Consider the following 13773-nt stretch of genomic DNA (forward strand, 5'->3'; position numbering starts at 1 on the left):
CGTGAGTAATTTAGTAAATTCACCGGAAGTTTGCGGTGGGTATGCTAGTTCTGAACACATGCTAATGTAAAAAGCTGGTTTTTGATATAAATATGAACAAAACATGCATGTATTGTATAACATAATGTCCTAGGAGTGTCATCTGATGAAGCTCAAAGGTTAGTGCTGCATTTAGCTGTGGGTTGTGACATATATGCTTACGGGATTATTTTTGGCAGGAGAGTACCCTGACATAATCTAATGTTTTGCTTTCGCTGTAAAGCCTTTTTGAAATCGGACAATGTGGTTAGATTAACGAGAGTCTTGTCTTTAAAATGGTGTAAAATAGTCATATGTTTGAGAAATTGAAGTTATAGCATTTGAGGTATTTGTATTTCGCGCCACGCGATTCCACTGGCTGTTGACTAGGTGGGACGCAAATGTCCCACCTTGCCCAGGGAGGTTAAGAACATTGTTAACTTAATTCACGTAACACATTGTCAGGTCATGAGCGTCACTGCTTTTCACAGCACACTCTTAATCCCAGTATGTTTGCATACATTTTGTTCATAGAATTTAATGAGTCGTGTTGTCAGTAGGGCTCTATAGTAGCTGTTGGGTCGTCAGTTCTGTTAATCTCATTGATTTGTGAGGTGTTTACCACCATGCCATTCATCAGGAGATCATAGCCAGGACTCAATCCCTTGTAAGATGTTAATATCATTTAGTGGTAATGTGTCCTGAGCCCATTCCCTGATGAGAACTAGAAGAACCAGGCCTTCACAACAAAAACCCAAAGCTGTGTAAAACAGTTACACTGATTAACAGCAGATGGAAACTAGACCTCCAGAGAGCTGCTCTGTTTACTGTACCCCCAATCACATTGCTTAATGTACCCCAGGCTCATCAGTGTGACAAAATGCTCCAGAAAAGGGTTCTAATGAAAAACTTTATTTCCAGTTCCATAGTTTTACTTCAGCACTTGAAAGACGTCTCAAGGATTGCAGGTGTGACCTCAATGTCATCTTCTTCCATCTGTCGAGGAGCAAATCCATTACCAACCTGACCAGCATTTAGATTAAAGGAAGACTGGCTCCCTAAATCATTTATACTACATGTATAGTATATGAGTCAGCAATAATTCCAGATTTAAAACAGCTCACCAGCTTGGAACCCCTACTTGCAAGGGAAGACGTATTCTGTCTCAGCCTGGTCACCTGTAACCGTAAGACAGGTTAGTCTGAGTAAATGAAAACAAGTTGCCCAAATGTTCCTCAGAAGAGGGGGGGGGGGAAAATAGCATCTTACTTGGCTGGTAGTAGTCATAGATTTTGACCACCGCTGGCTTTAGATTCTGTACTGGGAGCTCCTGTATGATGTCCAGGGTGATGTGGAAAGGAAATAGTGATGTCAGCCGTTGGGAGAAAAACAAACATATTGCTCATTATACAGCAAAATCTATTCTTTTTAAATGAAGCCCATTATATGGAGTGCCATGTGAATGGTTTCCACCTCACCTCCGTCAGGTACATTAACACATGGTCATCTTTGATATCAACACGATCCACTTGACTTGAACCCCTCAGCTGTGAAGACAAGTCATTGATATTGCATGGCCAAAAAAAGGACACCGATGAGGCAAGACCACACCACAACAACTCACCCTCCCCAAAGAGTCTGGATCTGGGGAAAACCCAGAGAGCATTTTCAAATCCACTATAATCATATTGGTGGTGAGCTCCTTTCCATGATATCTGAGAAAGACATGATTGACAACTGCTTTTAATAATCAAATGCTTTGAGGTCTGAAGGTCAATAACCTATACACAGGTATAATGACACTGATTCATTTGGGTCAAACCCATTCTGCAAGATAACACATTTTAAAGAATTAATACAAATGGGTCCTTCATTCTTACCGAGACTGGAGCTTCAGCGTGACTCTGGGTCTCAAAGACTTGATGTTGCAGTCCACCTCTGGAGTCACCTGGATACTGAGCGTTGTGCTTCTGGTAGGAGTAGGGACGTTATAGTGGAGCACAACCTGGGATAGAGAAGATGAAGTCAGGGAAACCATCCTGTCCAAATACAAACATCTTCCCTGTAATGTATATTAAAGCGCATCTTGCGCCACAGGACTGGGAGCAGAGATGTGTATTCACTGACCTGCACTGAGGCACAAGCACTGCCCTTCACTTCAACGCTGTACTTCCCTTCTGTGTCCTGCAGCGCCCTCTCCTGGTACAGAAGCTTGTTGTTTTGGTTCACATGGAAGAGGCACCGTTCCCCACTGGGAGACCGTACCGTCACTGTGCTGGCTCCTCCTCTACTGAACACCCTGGTGGAGTAGAGAGCCAGGGCCTGGAGGGCCACCACGGTGTCCTAGACATACAGACCACAGGACAATAATACCTTCTAGGCTCTGTACCAGTGGAAGTGAGCCTCACCAGGTTAGACATGAAGAACACAGAGTTCTGCCTGTACTAGTGCACAGGGTGCCATTTCAGACCACTGGTGTTTGGGAAGTATACCTGTGTGGAGGAGAAGCCTCCGTAGGCGTTCTGCTGCCTCACCAGCCACCTGACGATGCGGGAGGCGTAGCCCAGGTCAGAGGTAGACCGAGAAGAGGCACTGAGGGATGCCAGCAGAACGTAGGAGCTGATCTCCACCTCCAGGGAGGGTGAGGTCTCCGAGGAGGACTGGGACCAGTGCAGGAGACCCCCTGAGGAGCACACACCCACGTCAGGATAAGGACTAGCTTAGTCGTCCTAATACAGACTAGACGAAACAAAGTTGTGACCTCCCCAAATCAACTTTGGCTGTTTGATTGGACAAAGGTTTGCACTTTTAGGAAGACAGCACTAACAGATCTTGGACCAGGATATAGCTCACCCTCTTGAAATGAGATAGTGTCGAGGTGCTGCAGAAGCCGGGCCCGTGTCTCCATGTCACCTGCCAGGGTGAAGGTGTAGGCCAGCAGAGCAGTAGCGTAGGTGTTGGACATATCACTGGTGGAGTTCTTCAGGCAAGACAAGCTGTGGTCCACAACAGGATCCTGGAGCACAGAATAACAGCAGCACATTAAGACACAAGCCAGCCTGGTCCCAGATCAGTTTGGACTGGGTTCCATTCAATTAGTGACAGCTTTTTGCTGAGGAAAGGGATCATTTTTTCCTTGTAAATATTATAAATTGTGTATATGCAGGGCGCCTCTGATAGAGGCCTTGGTCTCAATGGGATTCTTAAAATAAAGGTGAAAGCAGACAATACAAACAGATCTGGGACCAGGCTAGAGAGATTCAAGCTGGAGCACATATCAGTAGTAACAGATTCAGATCTGCTTTGTTATTTCATAGGCTACGTCATTGTAGAATCTTTACATGACAGTTGATTTCATACAGGAGGCTAAATTACTTGCGAGAAACGGTTACGTGGAGTGAAGCTACTTACCGACACGGACATGTTGAGCTCCAGCATTGAAGCAGTGATGTAAGCCGTCAGTGTGACTTCATCCGTCACTCCACCCTAGAAAACAATGTTAAAAGACTAACTGCATCTAGCCACATTTAACATCCTTCAATATAAATACCTTCATTCTGTTGTTCAAGAGCTTCCCTAAAGTTCTGAAACAGCCATGTTTGCCTTGTTGACGTTCCAACCAAGTCTTGGACTGCTCCATTGTTGCCGGGTCAACATAGATGAAAGACTGGGCTTTGCCAAAGGATCTCAAGACAAAAGCAGTCAGCCTGAAGAAAGAACCGGATTCATTTAAAAGCCCTGACATAATAATATCGTCAAGCTCCAAGTCATGACATCACATGTCAACTGTCAGTAGGTGAAAAACAAGCCAAGTACTCACCAGGTGTTCCCCAAGCCTTGTCCAAACGTGCTGTACGCACCATCAGCATTCTTGTAGTTCAGCTGCCTTTGGTAACCTGCCGGTGGGTTTTTAGCATGAACAGTGACCAAGTGGTTGTTCTGCTCCCTATATCAGGGCTCTCCAACCCTGTTCATGGAGAGCTACCCTCCAACCAAGCTGTAATTAACCCCATTCAGCCAGCTAATTATTAGACCAGGGTTGGAGAGTCCTGCACTATGAGACAGTAGGAATCCATGTGTTATGTAGCTCCATCGTTACCATGACAGCAGGGTACACCGTGGAGAAACACTTTAAAATGGTTTGGAATAGAAAACTAAATCCTCTAGTTGGACAAATCCAGCCCGGTTTGTGGATTTGGTGTCTAATCAAGACAGATTTTAAGGGACTCTCCTACCACTAGTGAGGAACTTGGTGGCCTTGTCTAGGATGGCTGGCGTGAGCTGCTTTGTATTCCGCAGGTACTCCAGGATGTAGATATTGGGGGAGAGCAGGGCCATATTCTGCTCCCCACACCCATACGGCATCTGCAACAGTCCATCCAGGTTGTTGAGGGCCCGACCCAGGATGTCCCCTACAGAGAAACAAGGGACTTCTGTTACACTGTCCTCTTTAGCAAACAGCAGCACTGGAGAAGGGTTGTCTTCCCACCACTACACAATGGTTTATTTTACCCAGAACAGAGAGGGAAATCCTAGCAGAGCCATCCACCACATTCTGGGGGAGTTGTACTTCCACCTCCTCTGTCAGAGCTTCTCCTGTGGACACAAAGATAAGCTGAATGAAGATGATCACATCAACCACCGTGAACATTCAACGCTGATTCATTACTGACCAGTAGGACACAGCAACCAGTTGTAGGTGTGGCTCTTCTCTGTTCCCTCAGCCTGGAGGACAGGAGAGGAGAGGGATTCTTTTCAGAGGCAGTTACACCAGACACCATCTGTGCAACCTAACAGCAGTAGACTACATACCTTCACCAGCAGGCTCCGTGTGACTGTGTCAACGCGTCCTCTCTCCGGTACGTTCACAACCCCGTTGCCACACGCAGCGTGGGACTGGACAGCCGCTGCACTAACGGACACGTTCAAAACCCCTACACACAGTACAGCACAGGTTACACAACTCAGGTTGACATCCATTCTGCCGTTTCAACAGTTGAATGAAGACTAACCCAGGACAGAGGGGGCCATTGTCCAACTGAAGGTCTTTCGTCCATTGGCACACAAGCACGAGGAGGAGTCCTGGACATCACGCACAGGTGTGAGAGTGTAGTCGGAGGAAAGAGCTGGAGTCACAGAAACCTGCCAAAGAGGAACACGTCCTAAGATAACATGGTACGACAAAAACAATACAACTCAAGAAACCATCCTGGTGCACTGTCGTACCATGATGCACTTGGAGAGGTAATTAAACACGGTGGCCTTCAGCTCAAAGTGCTCTCCCCGGATGACTGAGTAGGGCAGGGTGAGCTCCAGGAAGAAGGGCTGGAAGACCGTGAGCTCCACCAGAGGAGCCAGACCGAAGCCACTGGGGGCCAGGCAGAAGACCTCAGTCTCCCAGGTGGTGATGGTGTCTGGGACTGTCAGGGGGACATCTGCTGATCCAGACTCCCTGGAATACAGAGGTCAGAGTTCAAACAGAAAGCCACCAAGTGTACAATGGAGTAGGACTCATTTCAACACCGTTTGTTGTTACAAATGCATTTAAGCTTTATCTAACCAGGGACACCCATTGAGGTCAAAGGCCTACAGTTTAGAGGTTCAGGTTCCTAATCTACTCTTTTGATATGAGGCAAGAGCTAAGAGGGCTTTCACCAGAGGTCAGCCTCACTGCGCAGAGCACTTACCCAACTTCCACAAGATCCCAAATCCACGTCTCAGGGAAGAATGTACGGACCGTCTGTATGGGTGGCGGAGGTGGAGCGGCAAGTCCACCAGCCACAGCCATTTCAAGTCTAGGACCCGCTGATCCAGGCCTGTAAGCTACTACTAACACAAAACATGCCCATTATTGTCAAGTTCAAAATGGACTGAATGCTGTGCTCAGTGAGTGTTTAGACCAGTTTAACCAGGCTTTGTTATTCTAGCAAAAGGTAATCCATTTCCCAAGGTTCATTAAAGACTTGTGGCAATGATGAGAATAAGGGTTGGTAAGGACATCTCACCATAGGAGCGACGGTACTGGTTCCCCTGGTAACTGAGGCAGGAAGGTACTCTTATATCCAGGTTAGTCGCTAGCTTCAGTCCCAGTGTCTAGAAATGTCAGAAACAACTAATTATTAATAAATGTCCGTTTGTCATTCTATTAAGTTTAACAGTGGAAGATGAACACATTGTAACAGTATGGGGACTGATTCTTCCCAGAAAGAAAAAAAGAAAAGGGGCTTCAAGTTGACAAAACAGGGCAGAAATATTTACCTGAAAAACTGCATAAGGATCATTTGTCTCCTCAGACGGTCCATATGGGTATGGCATTATGAATCTCCTTGGTCTAACACGTAAACATGCTACTGGATCTTCAAGCTCGTAGGGAATATAGGTCGTCTCCTTGACTGGTAACAAATCAAATATCTGGAATGGGACAAAAGGGAGGCTTGAAATTCTCTTGTTCATTGGGGACTGAAAGTGGGACGACTACTTGCCCTTGAATAAAAGGACACTCAATTTTGGTTTCTCCAGCCAGAGAACGAGTCTCATTACATTTGATAAAAGCTCCCCAAATAACCAGTGAACAGATCCACTCCATGTCTGCTGTAGTCACTGGTTGTATTCCCAGCACCACCAAAACTGTAGGTATGGTGGTACCACTGTTCACTTCAGGAGCTCCGTTACCTTGTCAGCATCCAGCCTCTTCCCTGGCTCCATGATGCCAACACTCTGGTCCACAGCACTGAGGCCACAGAGGGAACCGGGCTGGGCCGAGAGACGCAGGGTGTTCTCCTCCCCTGGGACAGCGTTGGAGGGCGAGAACGCCACCAACACCTGGCATACACATCAGATACCATTACTCCAGGTATGATACAGTCTGCATGGAAATACTGGACACCTTTCATAAAGTGGCAACAATGACAGACTCCTGCACACACACACACCTTGTTCCTGAAGCATTTCTCAGTGGGGAAGTTCATGCTGTGGGCAATGACAGTCTCACTGGGTAGCATACTGTACACCAGGAGCTGAACCACCGGTGCCATCTCTGGAACCACTGCCAACTTCAAGGTGACGTCACCCTCAGCTACTGCAACGCAAGAGCAGGTCACTGTCGTCAAGCACCTTCCAGAACGGTCAGAATCACTTAATGAAACTCACTCACCAGGACTGTCCTGCTGCACAGTAACATTGATGTGTCCATGCTGAACTATGACCCCTCTGGATAAGGCCTGGAGGGAAAGGGAACAGTTCTCAGCAACTCAGAGGAGCCACTGCAACCTGGACTCACGGGGTAGACGTAACATGGTAAACAAATCCAGGACTCCAATTAGTATGATACGTTATGTTTTCATTAGTGGATGTCCATCATCCATTTCATATAGGCTACGAATTCCAATTTGTAACATGAGCTAGGTTGGGTTACCGTGGTTGATTAGGAGTATTGGTGCAGTATAGGAACATCCTTCCTTTGAAAGTGTGGCTGGGGCAACGTCTGAAATGATCCTGGTCAAAAGGAGTGCAACTAGGAAATATGGTGCCATTTGAGAGGTTTGCAGGTTGTTCCTGGTTCTACTCACCAGGTAGAGGACATCCACAGAGCCCTTTGGGACAGTCTCCCCTACGATGGCATAGCGGATGGTGATTGACACTGCCTGCCCACATGCCAGTGGTTTCTCCATCTTCTGAATAGCCAGGGAGCTGGACGGTTTACTGTCTGGGGCAGCGGGCTGGATCAGTGAGAGGACGTGTTGCCCTCTGTTGAAATAGGGGACCCTGTATCCTGGGTACTCCACTTGTGGGGTGTCACTCACCTGGAAAGGAACAAAAGGAAGAGTCTAACTAAAGGCCCAATCCTAAATCAACCCCTAGACCCCGTCCTATATACAGTGGGGATCTGACAGGATGACGGGAAGCAATATAATAACAGATCCACCTTACTTCCACCTAGCCCATCTTGGTCACAGCATGTTAGGGTCATGGCCTTAGGGCAGCGTTTCCCAACTGTCCTGGGGACCCCCCTAACACTACACAGCTGATTCAAATCTTGATGAAGAGTTCATTATTTGAAGTCAGCTGCGTAGGGCAACAAACTAGGACAGTCGGGGAAACGCTGGCATGGAGTATAAAGTCTCAAACCGACAAGGAATCATACTTACTACGAGGTTAATATTCTCTTTGGGCATACTGGTTGTGTTGACGGAGAACCTGGCAATACCACGACTGTCCGTGGTTAGGTTCTGTAGTCGTAGATATGAGGACCAGCCTTTCTCCTCAAACAGGTAGACTAACATGTCAGAGATGGGTGTGTTGTTAAAGCGAACAGCATTTATCTGAGGAAAAGGTATGAATGAAGTGACACCACATACTGGTACTTCAGGAAGCAGGACAAACAAAAAGCATCCACAAGTCAACAGGAACACCATTTGGACTTACCTTGCCTTCGATAATTGATCCATGCTCATAGATTTGGGGTGTGTCAACAAATGTGAATTCTCCAATCACATAGGAGAGCTCTACATTTTTTTCCTCTGACAGTGTAATACCTGTCAAATGAAGACAAATAATAGGATGCTATATTTCACAATTACCAGTACCAACACCATGCAGAAACTTAATTGCCCCCCCCCCCCCCACCTTGTAGTTTCTTGCCCTAGCACAACAGCTGATTCAAATCATCAAAACTACATTACGAGATGGTTATTTGAGTCAGCCGTGTAGCGCTCGGGCAAAAACCAAAACGTGAACCCAGGGGGGGCCCCAGGACAGTTAGGGAAACCCTGATCTAATGAAACAGGCAATAGTTACATTGCCATCAGCTGAAGTGAAATGAAGGGTTTGTATTGAGTAAATGACATGATGCATCTCATAATGATTGTGATAGAGGACTTGCCTGTCCCCTCCTCCTGAACTTCTGCACGGAAACTAAACACGTCTCCCAGCAATTTCTCTCCTGCATTCTTTGTGAAAATTGCCAAGTTGAAGGCATAAGAAGCACAGCCAGTATGGTCCATCTAGGAAAAGCAAGCAGAACCACACAAAAACAGATTTCAATGTAATCCGTTGGTAAATACAGCACTACTAGTTATAGGAAAGCATACAAACCTCTATTGACTCTTTGTGGCATGGAGGTGTGTAATCAGGAACTCCTTGTGGATTTCTCTCATCAATTGTTATTGGTATCACTGCATTGTCCACCAAGGGTCGGCACAACTTCACCCCTGCTTTACCAGGTACAGGCTGCCCATACGTGTATCTGATTTCAATTCACAACAAGACAAGTGTCAATTTCCTACATCCAGTTACCATATTAAAAACATAACACCTAAAGGCTTGTGCATTCCTGCAGGCTTTAAGTCACGTATTTAACATGGTCAATGAATCTGGACCTGTCTTCATAGAGCCTCAGAATGGGATCAGTTTTAACTATAGATCATAATGAACAAGGTCACATGTCAGGGTGGGACCTGATCCTAGAACACCAATCCGAGACGCTTTATGACCTAAGAACCCGCTGTTCATGTAAATGCCACTAACAAATCTCAGGGATCGTAGCAGCAGTAGCACTATAGGTCTTCAATTAGCATATTTATATTTTAAACAAGTGTATTTCAGTATTCTCAAATGCATAACAATTTCTACATGAAGCTACAGTACTAGCAGAGGCTGCTGCCTACAGACTTGAAATCATTGGAATACTAGTCACACCATCTCATATGTATATACTGTATTCTATACCTCAGATATTTGTGAAATTGTTACATATTGCGACCAATAAAATGTGATTTACTTGTATTTTCAAACATCCAAATCCTTACTTTGAAATGTGAAAGTAAATTAAATACTAACTACAATACATTGCAAATCACCAATAGTGTTTACTCACTCTGCACACACTTTCACTTCATACTCTTCTTGAACAACGCTGATCTTGTCAGTGAGGTTCATCTGGATCTCAAACTTGGGCAAAACTACAGAGAAAAAGAACAGCAGTCAACTCTAGAACGTTCCAGGATTGTGATGCATCCATTCAACATTACCTAGCATGAAAGAGAAACTCAACCTACCATACTTTTCTACTTTGAAGTTGTGGTAGATTTTCTCTTCACCAATCCACACTACAATGGTATAGGATCCTACAGGTGCTTCAGAGTTCAGGGGGTGAGAAAGCTGCAGAATGTTGCCACTGGATGTAGTGTTGACCCACTGTCCAATCCGGTTGTGATTAACATCCTGTTGGTTCATAGGAAGGGGAACCTTCAGCAGGACAAGGAGTCAGCTCTATTCATGACATTTCTATCTGCAACATGCATTTACTCAAGGGGGCCCAGATCACACAAAGCTGACTGGAAGTATTTGGCTACGTTCTACACTAGGTGGAAATGAGGACCTAGCTAGCTGGGGGAGTCATAATGTTGCAGTATTTACACTGACAGTCAACATATAGTTAGACTAACAAAGATCTTACCTCAAGTTCCACAATGTTGTACTGTGAAGGGCAAAGACAAGAGATGGGTTCATGTTTCATTAATAACACCAATTCCAAAACAGCAGAGGAGCATAACTGTCTACAACCACAGGAACTAGACAGGTGATTGGCTTGGTCGCTTAACGTAAACATCACATGTAGCATTTGCACTGGGAATGGCAATTCAATCTCAGGAAGAGATGATTCTATTCTGACCAACATGAATGGAAACCCCATGTCCTGGCTGGCTGATTGCTGTACATAGTGTTACATAATACCAGATTGCTATGGCCATCACAGTATTGCCACACTTCTGTATTTGGGTTTGAAATAGTAGAGACTGACCTAAAAGACTATTTTCAATATTATATTTCCAACTCACCAACTGATTGACAGGGCTAAAATTGGTATCCAAGGTGACGACTCTAAAATGCACTGTAGACAAACACAATAAGAATATTACAAGCATCATTTCAGACAACTTTCTCAACATTCCAAGGATTCCCAGAAATACTGGTTGAGGATTTCCATCCTGAGTGAACCCAGTGGGTTTACTGCATCTGCACCACATTCCTCAACAACGAGGCTCTTCAGATGTCTACCGTTTCCCTCTACAATCCTCATAAGCCACGCAGAGTGGACAGGACCAGACTGGGGGAAGAGCATTGCCGGCAATGATAGTGTTCTTTTCTACACAATTATTGCCTGATGCATTTCAAACAATACTTCCTTCTAATACAGTTATAGCCTCAAATAAACAAAGGGAACATGGTGGGGTCGTGGAAGGCTGTTGATATCAAAATGGGGTCAGGGGCCCAAAAAGTTCAAAGCCCTGGAGTAAACCATCAGCCAATTGTCCTGTTGTTTCTCAGCAACCAGACTAAAGGTGTACTGGCTCTAATATTACCCGTTTGTCCTGGGTTGTAGATTGGTTTGTCCGTTTGGATGAACGTCATGGGGCCGTAGGGTTTGATCATGACCCTTCTCTCCTCTGTTGATAGAAATGTTACCCCTCGAACCTCCACCTTAAAGTTCTGCACTTCGTCGCTCTTCACATGAGGGGCCTGTCAGAGACCGAGACAGAGCAACACCGGTGAACTAACGGACCGATAACATAGGACATTAAAATGTGGTGCCGTGTGGCCCAGCTGGTAAGAGCGTGCCACTAGCAACTTCAAGGTAGAGCGTGTAACTCCTGCAGGGATCACATTATGCACTCAGCGTACTGTAAGTTACATATATAAATTGTTGTTTCGATAGTATATACTAGCATGCAATCAAAACCTGAATCCGAAGAAAAGTTCTGGTAGGCCACCACATTGACATTTCCCATAAAATAAGCTGGCATTGCACAAACAACCTAAGCAATGCATCAAAGCTGAGAAGTACAGTACACTCTTATTGGACTGGCTCTAGATGTCCACCAGTGCTGGGCTGACCTGAAACTGGAAACAGCGGTGAAACTCTTGGTCAGAAGTCTCGTGGAGAAGTGTTTTGTTCTGCCCGTCGGCCATCAGAGATATGGTCATGACCAGGGTCTCGTTGGGCTGCAGAAGGCTGGCACAAAGCTTGGCCTCTGAGCCTGCCTGGATCACTGCAGGAATGGCTACCATGTAAACCCTACAGAGAACACACCCGGCAACGGGAAAATCACTACACCTCTAAACACAAAGCCAGGTGAAATAAATATACAGGGGGGATAAAGATCTGCACAAAGGGTAGATGAAAAATTGCTCTAAATCTGCTGACAGAACATTAAACCCAGACAAGCAAGTCTGACCATTCAATTCTAACTTGTGACTGCAGATTTACTTACGGTCTTGGAGTCTCTTGACAGACACAAAGCCAGTGAATGCAGGCAAAGAGTATCCATCTCCAAACCTCAAGCCCAGGAAGAACCATGACTAAAGGAGAAAAATAAACCACCAAGTCCGTTATGACCCAGTATTCCTACATGGAGAGAGAGACCTAACAATACGATTTCAAATTCTTTCCTGGGCACTGCAAACCTTGCATTCCATTCATTATCAGAAGCAGCCACCCACAGGGAGAAGCAACCACAAACAGGCACCAACCTGGTCTCAGACCATTTCATACGCAAAACCAAAACACTCAAGTATGATATATTACATTGTTTACATTTGTGGATGCCCGTCATCCATTTGGTATGATGTGTTAAAAACCACGCAAAATTGACATTTTACAAATTACAATTTGTTGTGGCCAACATGAGCTAGGTAGCTAACATTATCTAGGCTAAACATTAGGAGTAAAGTTAATTAGCATGTTTGCTAACCTTAACCCTTTTACCTAAGTAGATGAAGTTGCTTTTTACCCCAAATGTTATACTTCGGTTTTATTACACCCACCCCTCCACTCTTTTTGTCTTAAGCAGCCGTCTTCTGTAAAAATACTAAACATAACACTCCCATATGGATTTCAGTCTCGCGGATTTACATGTATTATGTTACATATAGTCATTGACACCAGGCTGCAGACACAGGTCGGCAAAAAGGCTCAATTGCACGTAGGTTAGCGTTTTACTTCTAGACCGAGTTATAGTATCTCGGTCTAGAAAGTGGGTGCCAAACACAGATTGCAAAAGTATGTCTTCCGCATTGCATTTGGTATAGCCTGTAAAAGACCAGATGTAAGTAAAAATGCAAGGCAGTAACTTTTTTTGTTAATTGATCGCGGACCTGTTGTTTGGGGTATAAGATTGCACCACAAGTTGCTATAGCACCTGTGACCCAGGCATACTCACCACAGCGGATTGTTTGTGGACTCAGTCGAAAGTAAATATCCCCCGTCGGTCATGTCCCTATAAATATCCTTAGTTCCGGACTTTTTTCTAATTACTAAGCGCTCGCACCTGCTGGATATTCAGGGAGTTCGATTAGACTGAACGGCCATTTCAAATGCTCGATCATGTTGTCAACAACAAGGCAGCATGGCGCGTACAGTAATTCAGGAACATAGGTCTACAACATGTATTCTATCCATCAAATGCTGAAGCACATATGGGTTTTTTATCAAGACCAAACCCTTTTAGGCCTATGTATATGAACACTCCTAAATCATTACTCCACGTGCTTTTGTACACTGCTGCAACTCGCTGTTTGTTTGTTACCTATGCGTAGTCACTTCGCCCCCACCTACATGTTGATTACCTCAACTAGCCTGTGGGCTCGATACCGGTGCCCCCTGTATATAGCCTCATTATTGTTATTCTTATTGTGTTACTTTTTATTATAGTCTACTTGTTCTTCTTGAACTGCACTGTTGGTTAATTAAGGGCT

The 13773-nt window shown here is 45.1% G+C and overlaps 1 protein-coding gene across 4 annotated transcripts; it reads right to left on the minus strand.

The window, feature by feature from the left end:
- Positions 1–914: 914 nt before the first annotated feature.
- On the minus strand, positions 915–13438 carry LOC115170877 (alpha-2-macroglobulin). Of its 4 annotated transcripts, none has more exons than XM_029727218.1 (37): positions 13239–13438; positions 12291–12378; positions 11914–12094; positions 11382–11538; positions 10857–10909; positions 10475–10495; positions 10074–10239; positions 9893–9977; positions 9112–9262; positions 8900–9020; positions 8443–8552; positions 8166–8339; positions 7587–7820; positions 7172–7238; positions 6951–7093; positions 6691–6840; positions 6277–6429; positions 6024–6111; positions 5706–5847; positions 5245–5470; positions 5031–5160; positions 4831–4952; positions 4692–4743; positions 4531–4614; positions 4254–4430; positions 3839–3914; positions 3569–3725; positions 3430–3504; positions 2872–3034; positions 2511–2701; positions 2146–2361; positions 1899–2023; positions 1643–1733; positions 1497–1565; positions 1288–1393; positions 1143–1202; positions 915–1014 (listed from the first exon to the last, which is right to left on the minus strand). In XM_029727218.1, the coding sequence occupies exons 2-36, from the start codon at positions 12374–12376 to the stop codon at positions 1156–1158; spliced, it is 4389 nt and encodes a 1462-aa protein (XP_029583078.1). In that variant the 5' UTR covers positions 12377–12378; positions 13239–13438; the 3' UTR covers positions 915–1014; positions 1143–1155. The 4 variants fall into 4 exon arrangements, with proteins under 4 accessions (XP_029583078.1, XP_029583076.1, XP_029583077.1 ...); XM_029727216.1 differs by having other exon boundaries at positions 6951–7096; positions 13239–13437; XM_029727217.1 differs by having other exon boundaries at positions 5706–5844; positions 6951–7096; positions 13239–13436.
- Positions 13439–13773: the final 335 nt, after the last annotated feature.

The sequence above is a fragment of the Salmo trutta genome, chromosome 32 (genome assembly GCF_901001165.1).
Source record: "Salmo trutta chromosome 32, fSalTru1.1, whole genome shotgun sequence".
NCBI classification, from domain to species: Eukaryota; Metazoa; Chordata; class Actinopteri; order Salmoniformes; family Salmonidae; genus Salmo; species Salmo trutta.